A 23,580-nucleotide genomic window follows, 5' to 3' on the forward strand; every position below is an offset into this window, starting at 1 on the left:
ATTTACCCCTAAGGGCACGTTGACCTGGAATGCCCTCAAGGTGCTCACCAAAAAAGTGCAAACTCACCTGTTCCAAGGGAGGTGATTTGCGGCCACTCAACTGCAAATTGCAAGCTGATGATGATGATGGCAGCAGCAGCTATCCACATCTGATGCACCAAACGCGTCAGAGTCATTGCAACAATTTTTTTTAAATTTCCTTCTCAGTTGAGGAGTGGTTATTGGGCAGCAACAGTAAGCATTGGCTTACTGCATTGATGGTTAGTTGGCAGGCAACTTAAGAGAGGAGGGGGGCTGTGTGCAGTCTCCATGCAGCTCCCGCCTAACGCTGGTGTAGTTGCAGAGTCGCCAGAGTCTACTCACTTGCACCATCGATCAGAGAGGAGGGAGCCCAGACTGAGACTGCACATGGGCTCCCTCCTCTCTTAATATGTCCCTGGGTGCAGTGTGTGCCCATGTGTACTGCAAACCCTGCACCCATTATAGATTCTCCCAGGACAGTCAGGTCCCTTCTGCACATGCGTGAATCAGGTCACAGCTACGCACTGCGCTGTCTCAGGCTTTCAGATGCAGATTCAATAAAAAGCAAAATGAAACTAGGCAAAATAATAATAAGAAGAAGAAGAAGAAGAAGAAGAAGAAGAAGAAGAAGAAGAAGAAGAAGAAGAAAATATATAAACAAGTTTATCTGCTTTATTTAAAAAAAACTCTTTCTCTTATTTGCTATTGCCATTCTGAGCTGGTGACAGCATACTTTAGGGTGACAGCTGGCGGTACATGCACACTTGTTACTGCTTATTTAAGAAGTCCCACAGTCTGTAGGGCTTGATTAATAGGCATAAATCTTAAATGCAGATTTAGGGGTAAAAATGTCACTGATAAACAGACCCCTAATCCTGCATTTGCATTTGGGCTCATATCACTGGTATATTAATACGGCTTGCCAGTATTCTCCACAAAATGATCTGATCTGACCAGCTCCCTTCATTAGATGGAGCAAAATAATTAGTTAGTTAGTTACTGCACCCATAAGAGGAGGTGTTCGGTCCTGTGGTCGGAATGCCGATAGATCCATCATCTGAACATTTTCATATTATTTTCCTTATTACTTTTTGTTTCTTTATTTTTATTCTACTTACATTTTTATAGTATTAGGTTCATTGGGGTTTGCATCTTTGTTATTCTTTTTATTTTTTATGTATTTTTTTCTTTTTTCTCTTCCTTAATTTTTATTATTTTAGATTTTAATTATGTTTCATTATTACTTTTCATTATTTGTTTCTTGATTTATTTATTATTTTTTCTGTTTTCTATGGGGGTTTTTTCTTTGTTTTTCCACATATATATTTTTTCACATACAGTATTGTTTTGGGGGGTATTTCTTCACATATTGAGTTTCTTTTTTATATATACACTGTATATATTTCTTTCTGCTCTACTTGCAACATGTATGTTTCTTTATGTAGTGCACCTCAGACTACCCTCATGAGTAGATGTGAGGTGTATTGTACTTTGTGCATTAGAATTCTTAAATATATCTGGTACTTAATATAAACATTAATAGTACCCATATTTCCTTTCGTTACTTTATATCTCTCTCTTCTTGGTCTAGTGGATCTTGCCTTAACTAATCTGCCTTTCTATGTGGTGCTGTTTGTTTATTAGCATTTGTGATCACTATGGTGATCTTTCTACCCTATCCCTTTATGCACTGATATTTATTTTCCCATGATGTCGCACATCTAGCGAGACCCATGATGTAATTCTGCCGGGGTCTTGGAATTCTTTGCCACCATGGTCTGTATGGTGGTGATTAGTTTAACTTTGTACCATGACAAATATCTTTACATAGCATTGAAACGTTTGTCTTTGCCTACTACACTTGTTGTGATCCTTTAATTGTATTAAGTTCTGCCACCACAGTTCAAATACACTATATATATATATATATATATATATATATATATATATAATATCTCCAAGGTACAGCACTCCTTGCTTAAAATGACAGCATTCATCGGTGCCCTCACAACGAAATGGAAAAAAAATGTAAGCACAGGTGCGGCACTCGATTCACAAAGATCTTTGTGAATCGTGTGTCGCACCTGTGCTTAAATTTATATATATATTATATATATATTAATTTTTTTGTTATGTCTGCCAACTGACCTGCAAAATAAACTTATTATAACTATAAAAACAGACTCTTTTGTACATTGCATGGCTGAATTTTTATTAGACTATTTAAAATTTCCAAGGATTCAATTTTTACTTAGTTAAATGACATTATACTGATGATTTTTGTATTGGTAGGTGAGGCTAAGTGAATATTTGTGTTACCAGTGTTAGATAAACAGTTATCTCAATCTTCAGCCAAAAATGATGTCAATAGTGATTTCCAAGCCAGATTCCTGGCCAACTGGATTGTACATCAAAAACATATAAAGTGTTTCTGTTGTGAAAATTCTGGCAGTTGCGCTGAGCATTTTTCAGTTAGTGATGGGGTGTACGGAACCCTTAGCAACATAATAAACACTTAAACTTCCAGAGTTTCTACTCTAATACTTGTTATCACTAAATGTCTTACTTATGTAATACATGTTAGATTGAGATAACAATGAAACTCTAGGAGCTTACTTCAGTGGTGATTTCACATATACTAGGTCCATAGTGATAGTGACTGGAAAATCTATCTACTCTAAAATAAAGCAGCCAGTATTTACCCTGCACAGAAACAATATAACCCACCCTAATCTAACTCTCTCTGCACATGTTATATCTGCCCCAACTGCAGTGCAACCTGGTTTTGACCAATAGCTTACTTTTTTGGTTTGCTAGCAAACGTTAAATCAGTGTTACCAATACTGTAGATTTGGATTGAACTATTTCAATTATAGCTGTAAAGCCGGGTACACACTAGGCGACACCCCCTAGTTAGCAATCAGCGCGCTATTGCTAATTGCTAATTAGGGGAGATTGCCAGTGCATACACATTGGACAATATCGATGTACGATATCGTTCAGTTACGTCATCCTCCGCACTCCACGAACATGCAGCTCAAAGATATAGTTAACATTGAGCTGAATGTTCGGTAGATCATGGATGAATGAAAACGACCCGCGGGTGCGCACTATTCATCCATACACACTGAACGATATGAACGATAGATCTTGCAAAACAGATCGTTATCGTTCATATCGTAATGTGTTGTCGCCCAGTGTGTACAGGGCTAAACTGTCTTACAATTGTGCAATGCTTCAGGTGTGAGTACATCACTTAACCCAGGAACTGCCTTACCATCAATCAGGAAATGTTAACTTATAAAATATTGTCAGAAGCTCTGCTGTTGTGTTCCAAACTACTCTTTGCAAGCTATGCCCTTTGTAAGATCATTTATTTATCACAGTATTTAGTGTATACATGTGTGAAGTGTAGTAATATAAAAAAAATACCTATTGATTTTCATTTATATATACTATAAAGTATAAATAGAAATGTAATGTTCCCTGGCCAGGTCTGGCAATCTGGCATTTGTCAGTAGACTCAGTGTACATTAGAGGATTAGTAGGCTGTTTGAGGTCCCTATCTTATATATAAAAGGGCTACGCAATCTGATTTAATTAGGGGTCTATGGGGGTCATTCCGAGTTGATCGCTCGCTAGCTAGTTTTAGCAGCCGTGCAAACGCTATGCCGCCGCCCACCGGGGAGTGTATTTTAGCTTAGAAGAAGTGCGAACGCATGTGCAGCCGAGCTCTGCATAAACAGTTTGTGCAGTTTCTGATTAGCTCTGAACCTACTCAGCGCTTGCGATCACTTCAGCATATTCGTGTCTGGATTTGAGGTCATACACCCGCCCAGCGAATGCCAAGCTACGCCTGGGAATTTTTTCAGACACGCCTGCATTTTTGCAAACACTCCTGAAAATAGTCAGTTGACACCTAGAAACGCCCCCTTCCTGTCAATCTTCTTGCAGCCCCCAGTGCGACTGAAAACTTCGCTAGAACCTGTGCACAACCACAACGGGCTTTGTACCCGTACGTCGCGCGTGCACATTGCGGAGCATACGCATGTGCAGAAATACAGATTTTTAGCCTGATCGCTGCGCTGTGAACAACGGCAACTAGCGATCAACTCGGAATGACCCCCTATATGCCAAGAACCTGCAGTGAGAAATAATTATATATTGGTGAATATCACAGCGATACATAATATTCTTCCAATGCAAATTACAATGCCAGAGCTCTCCAGCGAGGGATTTCTCCTGGTCACTGGCAGACTTATGCTACTGGCGATGGGTTTAATTAAAATGGGAATTTATTTATTAACCATTATTTATATAACACACAAATATTCTTCAGCACTTTTGAAGAGAATATTTAGTCATTCACATCAGTATCTGCCACCTCCAACCTATATTCCATACAGCACTGACAAACATACACCCCAAGCAGGGTTGGACTGACCCACAGGGGTACGTTGGAAACCCCTGGTGGGCCCCACTGCCTGGGGGGTCCCACCTCCTTTTCTAGGGATCAGGTTCTAGATTGTGCACTCGAAATATACATGATAGATTTGCTACCATATTCTGCAGTGGACTATGGATGCAATATTTACTATACTTTATCATTCTATATACTCTCTAATGATTAGTCAAACCACTGTGGTAGCTGGCCACACCCCCTCTAGAGACTGTCCACCCTCTAAACATGTGCCCCTATAAATGCATTCCCTGGTGGGCCGTTCATTCCCCAGTTTGTCACTGACCCCAAGGATAGTACGTGTCAGTAGCCAATTAGCCTACCAGTATATATTTTTCTAATTGTCGGAGGAAATCTGCACAAATACAGAGAGTACATACAAACTCCATACATAAAATGGCTTGTTTAGGAATTTAACTCATAACCATGCTGTGAAATAGCAGTACTAACCACTACGCCACTTAGTAAAGATAAACAAGTATAACCTACAGTGTTTATATTGATTCTTGGTATGGCAGGCAGATAATGTATGATATCTATATCTAACTTGGCTTAGTGATACAATTAAAGTCAGGGTCTGTATGGTTATCTTACAGAGAATAAGTAACACATTACTTACTGTACATTAGAGTTGCACCGACACAAAAACATTTTATATGGAAAAAATATGCTCCTAATGTGTTTTCTTTCGATTAGTTTGAGTTAAAGGTAATCGTGTTGCAAAGTATAATTAATGAGCAGCTACAAAGCAGAGTGATGATGTGTGAAGTGAGTCTCGTTCATTTCTTGGTCTTAGAATGAAGCTGATTCGTTAACCAGACACAAACACCAAACACCAAATTACACCAAGCATGCTTCTGTTTTTTCTCAGCAGAAGGTCTTCTATTCACTTTGACGTCTATGCAAGCACAGTGTCATGCTGAAATGGAAACCCAATGCAATTTAGGAGGTGCAGCATCTAGAAGGAGGATGTTGGTCTGGCCATTGGAGAGAATTTTCCAGTCATGGCTGTTCCACGGAGTTTTGGAACCTGGGTCTGTCAGTAAAGGTCATTTCAGACGCTGGCCCGGCTAGATGTGACATTGGCCATAAATCCCACAAAGAGTGGAGCCAGATTGAGCAAGTTTCACCTCAGGATGTAAATACATCTGAAACAACAGTACTGCCATGATGACATTTTATGCCACATACAACTAATTAGGTTTGTGGCAACTGCAGACATTTGGTAGAGAAATAGCCACTTCAAAAGATATTTTATTATTTATATAGTTGTTGTTTAATGTGCAGCACTAAATGAAATATACATTAATTTAGTTCATGTCATACATTATTTACAAATGGATCTGGATAATAAAATAAAAAAATAAAAAAAATGGCTAATTATTTTCAGCTACAAGAAAAAAGTAAAAAATAAATAAATTGGGTGTGTGCATACGTGTGTGTGTGTGTGTGTGTGTGTGTGTGTGTGTGTATGCATGTGTGTGTGTGTGTGTGTGTGTGTGTGTGTGTGTGTGTGTGTGTGTGTGTGTGCGTGTAGGCGTGCGTGCATGTGTCTGTGGTTTGGAAAGATGTAAAAATCATTTTACAATACAGCTGTACAATTTCTTCTCACCACTGCTTTTTTGTTGTGTCTGAAAAAAAAAATGCCCATAAACCAATAACATGCCCCTCTGAGAATTCTTTACTGAAAGGACTCATTTCAAAAGGCATTGCCACACTAATTACCTCATAAAGTATTTAGCTGTGTACCCACTGGGATAGTACTTACTAGTGCTAAAGCTGCTCCTGGATCCAGCTAATCAATTAATGTTCATTATAAAACCTAGAAAGGCCAAGCAGTAATGTGTAGAGGTTATAAATAAAAAAGGAGGAGATAAAAAAGAATACAGCACAAAGCACAGTTTACAGGGCAACTTATTGCTGATTACATTAATCAGCCACTGTGTTTATCTAAGTCCATTTGTTTTAATGACCCTTTAATCTATTTAAGTAGAGGAAGGTGTAGCTTGGTGGTTAATTGCACTGACTGTGGCATTAAGACGCGTGCTTAAGTTCCCGATTCAATGCAACTGTCAAATCACTAAATCTCAGTGGACTTTATTTACAAAGTGCACTGGATGCTAACCACAAATAGCTCCAATTTTCCACATCAGCTTGGCAAACTGCAGTAGAAGTGCACTTAGATTTCAGGAAAGGTAGAAAAATCTAATGATGCATTGAAACTGTGAATGTCACATCAAAATCTAGCCTCCAAAAAGTAGAACCACCCCTGTTATCAAATTATTATTTCCTACTAAAATACTGTTGGGATTAGCCTCATATATGCCTTAAATTAATCATGAGAGTGATGGGACATCAGGATTTAGATCCAATATATGTAGCACATTTGTGCACTTGAAACTCTCTTATTGTGTATCTAGAAATGTGTCTATTGTACATGAAAGTGCAAAATATTTTCCATGAAAAGTATGCAAAGCAAACCCAATCATCCGCAAAGCCAGGAGCTCCTCCCAATAATGTTTCCTCTTTACTCCTTTATCTCTTTGTAATTATCGTAATTATGTTGCTTCACAAAACAAAAACTAATTTTGCATGAATTCATAAAATTGAGATAATGACTCCATACTTATCAAGACCAACTCCACTCATCGGCTGGGGCAAAGTTTTACAATTAACAAATACAACCATCCTGTTTGCAAACAGATGCATTTCCCAAGAAATGTATGAACCACAGTACAAGTCATGTTGTGTGACTTCACCAAAGACAATGCTGCACCATAGCTTGTCTATTTTGCGATATGTTAATGAAGCTCATTGTGTCCCTCATATCAAGATTGTATGCTCAGATGGCACAAAAATCAAAGCTTGAAAATGTATTTGTACAGGGCTGAGAACAGATGGAAAATTGATTTAGCCAATTCTGCCAGATTTAATCTATTTGGAAATCTGTCAGGATTCGGGCCTATAGCAATGCATGGAACATAAATAAGCCAATCAGAGGAGAAGAAGGAGCCTGCAGAAAGGTGTTTTTTTTTTATGGGTACACACAAAGTATTTTCCACCCCGCAAAAGGATGAGGTTACAGACACATGACCTAGTCGTGCCTATATTCACAGTAAGGGCCCTTTAACCATATTTACTGTTATAGTAACATATATATATATACATATATATATATATATATAAATATATGTATATATATATATATATATATATATATATATATATACAAAACTGGTAAGGTCGGCACTCCCTCTATAGAAACAACTGCCCCGGTGCCTTCCTACTATCCAATATACAAGGGTGACGTTCTTCTAGAGAGGGGTACAGATCCATCCACTCTCAATATGCAAAGAACAGGCGGCACTCCAGGGTCTTAATGAAAGATCAATATATTGTGCAAAAAAATCAAATCAGTGGCATATTTGCGCCAATGTTTCTGCGCCACGCAGGGCGCTTTTCTCAAGGCTATATGCAAGTGTCACTGCCGCCTGTTCTTTGCATATTGAGAGTGGATGGATCTGTACCCCTCTCTAGAAGAACGTCACCTTTGTATATATATATATATATATATATATATATATACATACATACATACAGGTGAAGCCATTTTAGTTGCAAGTCTGAACTCACTTAAACATAGAAACAGAGAATTTTACTTGACTATTTACAGAGAATGTGGATAGCTGTTAAATTCTCTTACATATGTAAATGGTGTACCTCAAAAAGAGCAATAAAGTCTACTCCATATCTATGTAGAGATGTTAATTGTCAATTATACAACCTCAGTGAAATTAATAACAGGAAACACCTGACAGTCAAATAATTTATGTAGTAATTACCTCAGGCAAAATGTGTATTTTTTTGGTTGCATATTAGTCATGAAAAAAAACTTAGAAAAACTATGTACAAAGTAATTAGTGCAACCAAAGATAATTTCTTTACATTTTTTTTTACTTACACAAGATTTTAATGAGTTTATTGCTGCTGGGCTTCTTTGTACTAGTTTAATGTAGATTTTATCCGAATAATGCTTGGGTATACTTACAGTATGTGCTGTAAAACTGGCATGTTCACAGTGTTTATTGCTAGGTTAATAACATAGGTTTCATAAGTTCTCCAATGGGAAATTTCAATCTACTTAAATTTCTTTCATTCTTACTTCGTAGTTTAACCAACATTTAATATTAGAAAATGTACAAGATTATAGTTTGTTTTTCACTTTTGATGTTTTATTTTTAAAAATCATTGACTTAATAAAATTCAGATTGTGTTTTTTTTAAAATATTTTTGCCTTAGGGAGCTATGTATCAAATAAAAAAGAAAAAAAAAAAGACTTTTTAGATTTAGTTCTGAACAAATAAATATAAATTGACCATTTTCAGCATCTATATAACAATCCTTCAAGGTCTGTCCCATCTCCGACCAATGCAGTGGGAGCCTGGAACCAACAGTTCCCACTGCAGTGAATTCCTGCTTAAACTATGTGTAAAAACTTCCTTCCTATATGAAAGACACTACTAGTACAGTCATTCCCAAACTGGGTGCTGTGACACCCTGGGGTGCCTCGGGGCATTTGTAAGGGTGACCTGTGTGGTTGGGCCATAACTATTTAAAATTATTTATGGTCAATATAATAGACAAAAGCAGTGACTGTGGTTTTCAGTCATAAAATAGTGGACAAACAGAAGTAAATCCTGTCCCTCAACACATAACTGAATTTAAGGATGACATTTTAACACAATTCACTTAATTTAATATTTTTTTTCTAAATTTCTCAATATAGCTCTTTGTGCCTAGGGGTGCCGTGAAAAAAATTCTGATAGTGTGCCGTGACACTAATAAAGTATAATCAATACCTGCATTGAATGTCATATGGTAATATCTGCTAAATAATAATATCTTAGCAAAGATGACTCATTGACACAATATAAATAGTACATTTGTGAAGTTATTCCTTTTAGTTCAACATATAACTTTTTTTTTTATTTAAATAAATTCTATTTACAACTATCTGGTACAGCAATCGCTTTCCCAAATTGTTGATGGGCAGCATGTTAAACAATCTAACTACAAAATGTTACATATATGACACTTTCATTATCTGGAGTAATGATGTAGAAACTCTTAAATATTTTTTTTAAATATCCTAATTCAAATGATTACAATCCAGGTTTCACTCCTAATCTTAATCCATTCCAAAATGATTTTTTATATGTGATATATATATATATATATATATATATATATAACAGGGAAAGATAAATAAAAACACACAAAAATGATATTTAATTAGTGGAAGTTATTTTCATTTAATAAAGGGGCATGTTAGAAAATGGAAAAGTAAAAGTCTCTTTTCTTAATTCCTCCATATCAAGCAGAATTGCAGTGCAGACACTGTAATGCACAACCTGAAATATATGCAGACATATTCAGACAAAGGGCCTGTCCACCCCAAAAAAATATTGAAGAAGCTTTAACTAAAGCTAGAGAATAAAAAAGAGAAGATCTTTTAGAAAATAAACAAAAGAGGGCTGGAAAAGAACGTATACTTTTTACTACTCAATATAATTGTAAGGGAAAAAGGATCAGACATATGATATATTACCCAATAAACCTGATGCTAATTTTAAGAAGGCATGTTACATCAAGGATAAACTTGCCCCAGGCATGAGGCAGAGATTACTAATATCTCCAAATTTAACACTAACTGTGTAAGATGTTACAAAACCAACCAGTCATTGTAATGTTTGCAAATATGTACACGCTAACCGGACACTATTCTTCAACCATGACATCACTGGAAAGTTCCAAATGCAGCACTTTACTAACTGTATAACCATGCTAGTGATTAATTTATTAAAGTGCACTCATGCTAAACTAAGCCTAAAATAAAGAACACAAGAACATATTAAATATATAAAGAACAATGTTGATAGTTATTTGTTTATTAAGGTGGCAGAACACATTGTCACAATAAGAATTATTCTGGATTTTTGCACTTGACACTTAATCCCCTAAAAGATTCAATAAAAGCTATTACTTTCTATTAACGAAAAAATAATAATATTCATTCAATCACTTCACATGGTTAAGTTGACGTCACCTATATATTCATTTTTATTTATCAAGATTGGTTTAAAGAAATGTCAATTTTTAACACTGTATAGTTATGGGTTTTTTTTCTCTGAATACTTTATTGTGATACTCTCATAGGCAAATACAAGGGGCTTCCAGTTGCATGGAAACCATCCATCCCCACAGTCTGGTCAGTGGCCACTACATGCAGAATAACGGGCGGATTTGTGCTGCTGCACATGCCCAGTGGCAGCAGATTTTCCTACCAAGTCTGCTGTGTGTGTGTCTGTGGATCTGAGTGCTCATTCATCGCATCAGAGATGGGCCTCCATATGTCTGAAGTACATATTACATAAACTACACCTTGTTTGGGGCAGAATATAGCTTGTTACATGCTAATTATGCATCTTTCCTAGGCTGGCAACAATCGCTCTACAATCAAACATGTGGAACCCCCTTCCAGAAATTCTGCGTTTAGCCCTACCTCTGTAAACCCATGCATTACAAACTATGTTAAATATTCATATTTAAGCCCATACTAATAGTATATTATTTATATTATAAACTCAACCACTAGGGGCCACTATCCGTATAAATATATTTAATTGGTTATCATACCAACAAAATGGCAGCCTTAAATACAAGAACACTTTATATTTGTTCGCTTCTTTTTTTTAAATCCTACCTATCGTATAAGGGACACGTTATATTGATTTGGCTGCCACTTTTTGCTATAATATTTTTATATGTTCCCCTTCATATTATTAAACGCTGGCCATCAACTTAGACATTCGTAAACTGAATTATGTGTAAATCTTACGTACGTTTTTTACTATTGAGTATGGTTGAAATCCTCATAATCATGGCCAACTCTCACATTGATAATTTTGTGGCAGTACAACCACCATAATGTTTTATATAAGACGCCACTTTGTTGTGGAGAAAACAGTGGCAATGGTGCATTATGCTATTAATCCAATAGCTAGGATATATTAGAAGGGACAAGTGGTTCCTCACTTGACTCCCCTGATGTCGTTCCTGTAATTGGTTGAAATATGTAGGGAATATCTAGATTAATGTTAATAAACCTCCCACTGCTATTTAGCACACAGAACTGTCTTCTTCAACTTACTTGGCCATGTCTTACTGTAGAGCATTTTGATGAGATTAGGCGGAGATGTCGATTTTCTTATCTCTACAATAAGCTTCAAAAGAAAAAATCTTTTCTACCTCTGCTATATCATAAATGGAGCCCTTTGTCTTAAAGGGTTTTCACAATTAGCAAGTTTCTCAATGAACCAGTTTCCCATTAGTTGTGTTAAGTGGTCAGGCAGCAGTCACCATTAGTCTGGTTCAAGAAACCTGGGATATAGTAAATATGGTCATCTAATACAGCTACCTATTGTTAGGTTTGCAGCACAATGTAAATTAAAATACTTTCAGTATGTAGGTGAAAATCATCACCAATAACAAGAGGTACAAAAAAATGGGGTATTTATATCATTAATGAAACATGGAAAACTTGGGTTTATACAAAATTAACTTTTGAAATCACAGAGATTCACCATTATGAGAGATGTAAATAAATGATCTTGTTCAATGATTTTTGCACACTCATAACAATATCAATCTGATAAACTTATAATATTGAGCATTCTATAGCAAAGCAATTCCTTAATTACTGTACAGTCGTTCTATCTGCCAACACATATTGTACAATCTTTTTAATGAAGATCTTTCCATTAAAATAGTATGCTACACACCTAGTGATTATTGCAAGATCTATGGATGCATTATGAGTAAGCATTACTGTGTGCGGGCACATCTTTGGTAAATATATTTTGAATTGATACATGGCCCGATGTGTGTACAGAATTCTCACAGGCCCCCTACAGATGAGCAGTTACATCGGTTGATGACCACCTTGAGAGATCAGAAGACAAGTAATATTCTGTAAGTATTACACATCATGCACCAATAGCTAAGTACACTGTACTGGAATAGATTTGCAGTTCAGCACTCTTCTGTGTGGATATAGGCCACTAATTTCAACCCTCTTGGCAATCAAAAGAGTAATATAGCAATTTGGAGACATTGTGACTAGTTAGCCTACCTATACTAACATAGTACATGTGGACGGTTAACCATTTGATATACTGTGTGTTAAATCATCTATCACATTTCCCCTCTACTCCCGAATGATACATACTGAAGTCCTTTAGCCTCTCAAGATGACCATGCACAATTTTTCAGACTGTTTTTGTACTTTACAGATGTCCTCCTGAAGGTATACCCTAGTGAAATAATGACTCCTACCTCCCTTTCCTCCTCCATAGTTGCCATTCCTTTGTTTAATAGTAAGGTTTATCCTATATTCAGCATTTGGGATTTTAAGTAATACAGTTAACTGATGTTGATTTAGAATTGTTTGACATTGAACTGTAGATGACTACAGTACATACTACTCTTGTGCACATTGGACATACCACTAGAAGCACTAATGACTCTTAATGTGTGTACCATTTTACCTCCACTTGTTTGGCTTCACCTCTTTTGAGCCACAAGCTCCCAGGGAACCTAAACGTGCATAAACATAGGTGTGCATCATGAGTATTCACCTTGACAGATTATTTGATCCAAAACTAATCTGAAAACACAATTACAAAGTCATAAAGGTCTCGTGAAAATATGCAGGGGGGATCTGATTATACTGAATTTAAGGTACAGGTAGATTCTTTTGGTGGTTAGTGGAAAAGTTTATCCATTGGGATCTAGATCTAAGAATAATTTGTAAAATCAGAGGTAAAAGAGTACTTGACTCTAAAGCAAAACAAAACCTTGTGAAGGATGATTTATTAAAATAATTAAGTTTATACACAATATAATCTTATATAACGGTTACTTCAAGAACCCAAATTATATTTTTGCACAGCATAACTCCCAACATTGTGATGAATGTAAATCAGGACTAGGAATATGGCTATGGTAACATCAGGGTGTACATGATATGTACCTGTTGGACGTGGCATTTCCCTTTACAAGAGTAACTCATTTTTTTTTATTCCTCCACTGTGTAAGGTAACAGCTTCCCAAACCCAGCTAATCAGGATGAGCATCATCATCGTGGGGCATTCACCCGATACAGTGACTGCCCCGCTGAAGTTGGGATGGTTGTAAGTTGTAGTTTAAAGTACAACACCATAGATTGATCCAAACACATCAATATACTTTAAAAGAACATTCCATGTACCGATGATTTACATCTGCAATGTATAGCAAATAAATAGATTTTAGTTCATTGCTTTCTTTCGTGCTTTTCAACCTTGTATTTATATCTTCATTCTGTTTTCATTATACTTGTATATGTCACAAACTGCCACATAAATAACTGTATCCAATGCATAGGGGCATAGTCCCCACACACACGCACACACCATCAGCAGCATACCCCCCCCCCCCCACACACACACAACATCACACCACACAGCACCACACACACACAAAGAAATCAGCAGCACCTCACACATGCACACACACCAGTGGCATGTCACACACACACAAACACCAGCAGCACCACACACACATACATACAAACATCAGCAGCAACCCCCCCTCCCCCTCCCCCCCCCCCCCCCAAACACACACACAGACATCAGCAGCACTCCACGCACTGAGACACCAGCAGCATCCCCCCACACACTCACAGGCACCAGCGGCACCCCAAATACACACACACACCAGAAGCACACTCACAGGCACGCACACACACCAGCAGCATACACACACAGAAGTGCTCACCAGAGTCCTGGGTGCTCAGGAAGAAGACGGAGGAAGACTGCAGCATGTCGGGGCGGCGATGGTGGAGGGCCGGGCAGGGGTGTAGCGAGGATGGCTCTGGTGGAGCGCGAGCTCCAGGTGCAGGAAAGGTTAGAGGGCGCGCCACAGCCTGCTCACCCCGTCCTTCTGCCTGCAAAACCACAGCCCGCCACAGAGGAGGGGGAGGAGAAGCAGTGCACACTGACTCGGACTTGGAGAATACTGTAGGTAGGGAACAGGACAGGCCAGAGAAGACAGCATGAGACACTGACAGTCAGCACATGCCGGAGCTCTGCTGCCCTCTTTATATGTCTCACTGTCTGCTCGTAGCTATGCAGCAGGTTACTTCTGTTCTGCTACACCACTCTCTGCCCAGGCTGCTGCAGCACATCTCTTTATCCCAGCTACTGCAGCACCTCTCTCTGTCCCAGCTGCTGCAGCACCTATTTAAGTCCCCGCTGCTGCAGCACCTCTCTCTGCCCCGGCTGCTTCAGCACCTCTCTCTCTCTGCATCAGCTGCTTCAGCACCTCTATCTCCCTTGGCTGTTGCAGCACCCCTCTCTGCCACAGCTGCTACAGCTCCTCTCTCTACATTGATGCTGCAGCACCTCCCTCTGCCCCAGCGGCTGCTGTGGTATCTCTCTCTGCATTAGACGCTGCAGAGTAACATGTATAAGTGGCTCTACTGTGGCTTAACCTCCCTATATTTTTGTCCCTGTTTTAAACATGAGGGGCGCCCAAAGGAAACTTTCACCCTGAGCTCCACAAGGTTTAGAACCGGCCCTGTCACCAATTTAGGATTTTTCAATGTTTTTCCTTTTCAAATGTAACATGCCCCCAATTCAGTACAGGGGAGGGGGCGCAGAAATATACCCTTGCTCCGGGCACCATGGCACCTAGCTACACCTCTGGGGCAGGGCTGCCAGAAGGTAAGCCATTTTGCACTAAATATGCTAATTGGATACTTTCCATTGCTTAATTAGTCATGGCTGGGGAGGAAGGGGGGGTGTAAGGGTTTCTGAAGCAAGTCCCCATAATTTATCCTTAAAATACTAACAAAAATTGGACTTGCTTAGAAACTGCGCAAAAAAACAACAACAACTGGGGCTCTGCGAAGAAAATAACCTTCACAAACAATAAATATAGAAAATCTTGTGCCTGCAGGATAGACCCAGAGGCGCAAGGTTTTTGAAAATCTCGTGGGTAACTGAATAAGCCCCTTAGTATACAACTGTTTAATATACCGATACAATCTATTTGGCTGACAGGCTCATCACAAAGCCAGAAAACAAAAATAAAATGTATTTAATAAAACCAAAGCATTAAATTAATTTCATAGTGGAACATCCCATTAATATGATGACCTGGAATAATGTCTTAAAATTCAATTACTACGATTACAATCATTAGGAACAACAACAATAATTTATCAATTAGACTACCACATCTGTTGGAGGCAGTCACATAATTTCTATGACAATACAAAAATATTTCTCCCTGGCCCGTACTGAACAGAACACTGCGAATAATATGCACATCTGTTTATGACATCTTTCCCAAGTAGCTACAATTGTGAGTTCTACACAAAAGACCTGCACATTTACGTTCCAAACTATTTGCCGCGCGCTGATTGCTGCTGACAACCTTTCAACAATTCCTCAGTATACAAATACAACCATGGAAACTAACTACTCGGTTTACTCTAAACCTCCACTCCAAGCTACCCCAAAAACATAACAGTGTCAATGCTCAAAATTAAAATCAAATGTGACGGAATCGTTTTTTCAACATTTTGTATTTAGCCATGTTTTCTGTATTTTGTGAAATTATTTCAAGTGATTTTTTTCATGTAACAAAAAACTGATTTCCTGTCTTAAGACAATTTTAGAGGCATATGGACAATTACATAACGGAAAATAACATCGACATGGGTTATGAGCTAATGTATGCTATTTATAAATAGGAGTTCATAATAATATGACTATATTCACAGACATTTATACTTATAGTAGTTTCACGTGGATATTATAACTGAATAAAACACAATCCACAGTAGTGATTGGCAATGAATTTGATTTAGATTATGGATCTCAAACCAAAGTGGCCACTGAGGATGTTGACGCAGATTAGATACAGGTCAAGGGTCAAAGTGTCTGTCAATGAGACTAACTCATAGAAAAAACTATTTTATATATATATATATATATATATATATATATATACACAAAAGAAGGTCCTGTACTCGCATCCAACTTTTCAGGGTGGGTGCTATCCCAACAGAACAAAGTCCGCTGAATATATTGGTGTCCACACAGGTGGCGGGCGCACTCTCACAAATGTACTTGAATTCTGTAGTTGATATCAGTTGTTCTTTATTATAGCCTCATGTATCGACGTTTCGACCCTTCCACAGGGTCTTTTTCAAGAAAGGCGATATGATATCTTATTTTTCATTGTGTGCGAAGTTTAAACAATGCCTATGTTTTAATAGGTCTGTTTGAGTTGCTGCTGTGACCATCATGATCCCAGGATGCCTCATATCTTTACAGCCATTGCTATAGGTAACGGCAGAGTGTGTACAAATATCATCTTGTCTGGAACGGTAGAGAGTGTTTCTTCTCATTGTCTAACAGTTAATTAATGTTTTATATAGAGACAACAGGATCGTATGCAATGTTGACTATCTACAGGCTATGCACATTGCGATACCGTTTTTAAGAACATTTTTAAGAACATGTGTAAGTGAGCCTCCTGTGTTACTATTCATGAGAAATATATCGAGTTGGTTCCCCTGAGTGGACAAAAGGGTGAAATAAGATAATCTTTGGTGGATAAGTGTTATTGCTCTTGGTGTGGGGATTAAGGTGGCGCCTTTTGAACACGAGTTTGGTGATATATGACACCTTGGTTGCAGGTGGTTGTTTGTCTGAATTTAATTCCATCTTACACTATATACACCATATGAACATGGTATTTGAGGCCAAGTTCATATTGGTTTTTCTGCCAATCGTTAGGGGCCTGGGAGGCTGAGTCTTTTTTCATTTTTGTATTCTTTTTAGGCATTGTTTAAACTTCGCACACAATGAAAAATAAGATATCATATCGCCTTTCTTGAAAAAGACCCTGTGGAAGGGTCGAAACGTCGATACATGAGGCTATAATAAAGAACAACTGATATCAACTACAGAATTCAAGTACATTTGTGAGAGTGCGCCCGCCACCTGTGTGGACACCAATATATTCAGCGGACTTTGTTCTGTTGGGATAGCACCCACCCTGAAAAGTTGGATGCGAGTACAGGACCTTCTTTTGTGTACATAATGCTGGGGATTTCTCTCTGGTTTCCTGATACCCATCCGCGCTAATTAGTATACATGTGATCATTGACTGTCTATGGGCTAAGTTGTGTTTGTTTTTGTTTATTTATTTCTTTAATTATTTGTTTATTCATTATACTTTATGTAAGTTTAGAGAGACGGTGATACGATTGATTTGGTATATTCAGAGTACCACTATAGAAGTGACCTGATTCCCTCAATATGACACAAGAAGGAGCATATTTGTTAGATGATGGGTTATTGTCTCTGGCAGAACAGGGAACCATCTCATTTACTGATGAGGAGGTGGAAAAGTTTCTTTTTGAAAAAATCGACTTTGAGTCCCTGCCAGCAGACACACCAGTCGATGTTTTCTATAAACTTATAAAACAACGCCAAAAAGAAGTTGATTTAAAACTTCATGGCCAATTTCTTTCGGAATATCATCGACGACGACAGATCCCCAGAGGATTCCGCACCACCAATACACCTACATTAGGAAGGAGTAATCCTAAATTTTGTAGTAGGTGGTGCGGAATCCTCAACAAATGTTCCTTCGATCTCATGGCTTTAGTCATAGAGGAAGTAGGGTTTGAGTTAAAAACCATCAAGATTGAAATTGAAGCTGCCAATATAACAGCAATACCTCTATTAACAGAGGATAAATCCCAAAAATGGATTGACAAGCTTCAAACACAGATCGATAATTATCACCGAGACCTCGTCTCTTTCAAACGTAAAAAATTAGCCACCGTCACCAGTGACTATAAAAATCACTTGGTGTACAGATGGCTATTAGGTAACACCCAAAATCCGAGTAATCAAACGGGTAGGTTCCCAAGAAGAAGACGAGCCCCTAGATACACCAGGGAGCTCGTCTCCTCAAATTCAACGTCCGACACTGATCTCAATGAGGGTAGCCAACAGAGACGTTTTTTGGACCAGGGCCCTGAGTCTACAGCAATGGTGGGAAACAAAAAAGGCAGTGTAGACCACATCCCAGACGAAGTTGGTACTCGAAGAAGAGGAAGGCCAAAAAAGACATGAATGTCGTCTTCAATCTATCGAGTACTCAATTAGATGAAGCTGACTTGTCGCTTTTAACGCATGGTTTGTCTTTTGTCCCCACGTGTCATCACAATCGCTTTGAGAGTAGCATTGACCAATTTAAATTTGGTCGGCAATTACGACTTAAAGAATTCTTTTCTGATAAAACCAGTAGGAATGTGCCAACCCCCTTTAAAAAAAGTTCTACATTTGATCCACCTACACAAAATGCCAGCATTAAAACATTTTTGAGGGTGGTACAGAGGGATACCAGCAATTTTTCTCCACCTAGACAATTTGATAACTTATCTCCTCTTGAAAGGAAATCCCTTACCAAATTGCGAGCTGATCAGAACATTGTCATACGCCCCGCGGATAAAGGCGGGGCAGTGGTCATTCAAGACTGGCAGGACTATGATCGAGAGATCATGCGCCAGTTATCTGACTCAGAGACCTACAAACAAGTTGATTCCAACCCTGTTCCTGGGATTAAACGTAACATAGATGAGTGTCTCAGACGAGGGAGAAACAATGGCTGGTTTGAGGATGATCTATTCTTCTTTTTAACGGTTGAGCACCCTCGGTGTCCGATATTATATACTCTACCGAAGGTGCATAAAACTTTGATCCAACCCCCCGGACGACCAATTATAGCGGCGGAAGGTTCCCTACTACAACCGTTGGCTAAATTTGTGGATAGCATCCTCCAGCCTATTGTGATTAAAAGTCCGAGCTATATAAAAGATACGGGTGATTTCCTGTCCCAGTTGGAAAAAGTTGATTGTACACAGACGCCTTGCATGTTGGCCACAATGGATGTTAATTCATTGTATACAGTTATTCCACACGATGGTGGATTGGAAACAGTGCGAGCAGCACTGACATTATATCCCTCAGGTGTCGTACCCACTGAATGTATCATTGAACTTACTGAAATGGTTTTACGCTTGAATCACTTTTTGTATAAAGATAAATACTTTATACAATTAGCGGGGACAGCGATGGGGTCGAACTTGGCCCCCTCATACGCTAACTTATACATGACTCAGTACGAGACTACCCATATTCTTCCACAATATGGCCATCAAATTTTATTTTTTCGTCGATTTATCGACGATGTGTTCTTGTTATGGCAGGGTTCAGAGTCATCTTTCCATTCAATGGTCCACAACCTTAATCTGTTGGACAGCCCAATTAAGTTTACTTCAAGTATCTCGAGTTCTGAAATCAATTTCCTAGATGTACACATCAGTAAGGTTGGGGATTCTTTTGTCACCTCTGTTTATAGGAAACCTACGGACAGAAACTTGACGCTACATGCGACAAGTCATCATCCCCCTGCTTTAAAAGAAAACCTGCCTGTGTCTCAATTTCTAAGAGTGTTAAGAATCAACTCAGACCAACAGAACATTGAAACCCAACTTGTAGAGGTCAAAGAACGTTTCTTAGAACGTGGATACTCTCATAAAACACTGTCCCACTGTTTGTCCAAAGCCCATGATATTGTAGCAGGGAGACAGCACAAAAATAAAGATAAATCAGATAACCGTTTAGTTTTTGCGACACGATATGATAACCACTCCGGGCATCTCAACAAGGTACTTAAGAAACACTGGCCAATTGTCAGTACCGATCCAGCATTACCTTTTTCACGTATGAACACTCCTATGTTAGCTTATCGGAGGGGACCGAATTTAAAGCAAATGCTTATGAGACCCACTCTATATCCTAATGCTCCGATGTCTACCACTCAGTTGTTACAGCAAAAACCGGGTTGTTTCTCCTGCGGGAGCTGCACCACCTGTCGTTCAATGATGGTGGGCCTGACATTTTCCCATCCACACACTGGTTCTATCATTAAGCTCAAATATCATTTGCATTGCAGATTAGATTTTGTCATTTATATCCTAAAATGCCCTTGTGGATTATTCTATGTTGGGCTAACAACCCGCAACTTTAGGGACCGAATGGCGAATCACCGTTCATCTATACATATCGCATTGAATAGCGGCAAATCAGATAAACCGGTGGCTCGACATTTTATTGAGGCTCGACATCAGGTAGCTAGTCTAAAATGTAAAATTATAGACTGGGTGCCCCCGAATGTTACTGGTGGAGATCGGACCAAGAGGCTGAAACAGAGGGAGTGCTTCTGGATCAGCCACTTGGATACGGTGTCCCCGCGAGGATTAAATGAAAACAACCCCTACGGGGTGTTTTATAGAGAATGTGTGTTATTTGTTATTTGTAATATAGTTATTTGTTGTATGTATTATATATGTTAGCCCATCCTCCCAGGTCCCTGCTGGCATGAATTTAAATTATTTAAAAAATTATTAATCCTGACTAAATGGGGGGTCATGATGTTAAAAGATCGGGACTGATTCTGAGCCACTTAATTATGCACCAGTTCAGCGGGCTGAGCACTATACACCTGAAGTATCTATTTAAAAGCGAATCTAGATGTTGCTATATATATGGGGAGCTTTCGCTGATGAGCCTTGTACAGAGGACTGCTTGGATATTTTGAGTGTAATGCACGACTCCACCACTGACTAGTGCAGTAGGGCTGGCACGAAGAATAGAGGAGTGTCCGCCGCACTAGAAATACACGGCACTCACTTCCGGGACCTTGGAACGCATAGCGTCTTGCTTCCGGTGCTGTGGAACGCAAGACGCGTTCAAGGATGCGGACTTTGGGTTAGAAGACCCGCGGGGATCGGTGCACACCGGTGTGAGAGTCAGTGTTGAGTATGTGTGTGGAGCAGGTAGAGATCTTTTACACCTAGAGCTGGGGTCTTTTTGTCGTAGAGCAATTCACGTATCAGGATGCACTTCCGGTTCGGGGGTATAAATACCTCCGTGATCAGACAGGTTTGAGCTAGCGTCCTGGGTCCACATGGCAGGTCTTCACACACGGTAAGCTCTGTTTGTTTGAAACTGCTGATTGAGGCCGTGAGACCTGTGCACTTAGAAGAATTTACTTTGTTTTAATAGGTCTGTTTGAGTTGCTGCTGTGACCATCATGATCCCAGGATGCCTCATATCTTTACAGCCATTGCTATAGGTAACGGCAGAGTGTGTATAAATATCATCTTGTCTGGAACGGTAGAGAGTGTTTCTTCTCATTGTCTAACAGTTAATTAATGTTTTATATAGAGACAACAGGATCGTATGCAATGTTGACTATCTACAGGCTATGCACATTGCGATACCGTTTTTAAGAACATTTTTAAGAACATGTGTAAGTGAGCCTCCTGTGTTACTATTCATGAGAAATATATCGAGTTGGTTCCCCTGAGTGGACAAAAGGGTGAAATAAGATAATCTTTGGTGGATAAGTGTTATTGCTCTTGGTGTGGGGATTAAGGTGGCGCCTTTTGAACACGAGTTTGGTGATATATGACACCTTGGTTGCAGGTGGTTGTTTGTCTGAATTTAATTCCATCTTACACTATATACACCATATGAACATGGTATTTGAGGCCAAGTTCATATTGGTTTTTCTGCCAATCGTTAGGGGCCTGGGAGGCTGAGTCTTTTTTCATTTTTGTATTCTTTTTAGGCATTGTTTAAACTTCGCACACAATGAAAAATAAGATATCATATCGCCTTTCTTGAAAAAGACCCTGTGGAAGGGTCGAAACGTCGATACATGAGGCTATAATAAAGAACAACTGATATCAACTACAGAATTCAAGTACATTTGTGAGAGTGCGCCCGCCACCTGTGTGGACACCAATATATATATATATATATATATATATATACACACTACTATTATGACTGAGCACCGCAGCTTGAATGCAGAGAAGTGGGAGTGCCGGCTACACGAATAAATATATATATATATATATATATATATATATATATACATACACATTACACACACACACACACACACACACACGCATTTACAGTTGAAATCAATGAACAGTTAAAGGTCCCATCAGTGAGATATGCCAGACTTAAGCACTTGCATGTACACTTGATTGCTACACAAGATCAGCATACATTACTTATTTGGTATATTTGTAAACAAAATAACCAGGTCTACAGTTCGAAGACTCAATCTATATTAAGGAAAACTGTGTGTGTTCTTACCATTTTGGCATCTGAATGCATTGGAGGGCCTTGAGGTGAAGCACAAGTGTTGCTTAGGTTGGGACCCTGCATCCCCATGATATTGGAATTCATTGACATCTGTCTTTCCATCTGTGTGGGATATGAGAAACACTGTGACATACACCCACAGTAACCATATTAAGACAGCCTGCGGTACACAGGGGCTTATCCAGACTAGGTTATCTTCCCTTTAAATGAAAACATATGAAAAAATGCATAGAGCATTTTACACCAGCAGTTTTGTAAACTAGCTATCGCCTGCCAAATCCTAGGCATCCGGCATCGCAAGAAAAAGTAGATGTCACTAACTAATTATTCTCCTACATCCTTTGAAGCTAATGATATTGCACAGTATATGCAATACACATTTTTCAACAGCAAATGTAAAACATAGAGGGTCACACGGAGGGTGCAGGGGGAGCAAGAAGAAGACTGATTAGGAGAGTATGTGGCGGCACAATGGCAAATCTGGCAACACAATCTTACTGATGACGAGATGGGCCTCAAGCTCAGGCTGTAGGGCCAGATGTACAGTATATGGGGTGGCATTCTGTATGCCGGCGGTCGGGCTCCCGGCGCTCAGTATACCGGCGCCGGGAGCCCGACCGCCGGCATACCGACACTTATTTTCCCTCGTGGGGGTCCACGACCCCCATAGAGGGAGAATAAAATAGTGTGGCGCGCGTAGCGCGCCACCGTGCCCGTAGCGTGGCGAGC

At 39.0% G+C, this 23,580-nt stretch overlaps 1 protein-coding gene across 5 annotated transcripts in view; it reads right to left on the reverse strand.

The window, feature by feature from the left end:
- The window catches only part of CREB5 (cAMP responsive element binding protein 5), a 775,500-nt gene that overhangs the window by 132,938 nt on the left and 618,982 nt on the right, over positions 1 to 23,580 (reverse strand). For all 5 annotated transcript variants that reach the window (XM_063921976.1, XM_063921974.1, XM_063921972.1 and 2 more), the window contains one exon: positions 22,843 to 22,953. In XM_063921976.1, the coding sequence (XP_063778046.1) occupies positions 22,843 to 22,953 (111 nt within the window). The remainder of the gene's footprint in view (positions 1 to 22,842; positions 22,954 to 23,580) is intronic.

Source organism: Pseudophryne corroboree, chromosome 5 (genome assembly GCF_028390025.1).
Source record: "Pseudophryne corroboree isolate aPseCor3 chromosome 5, aPseCor3.hap2, whole genome shotgun sequence".
NCBI lineage: Eukaryota > Metazoa > Chordata > Amphibia > Anura > Myobatrachidae > Pseudophryne > Pseudophryne corroboree.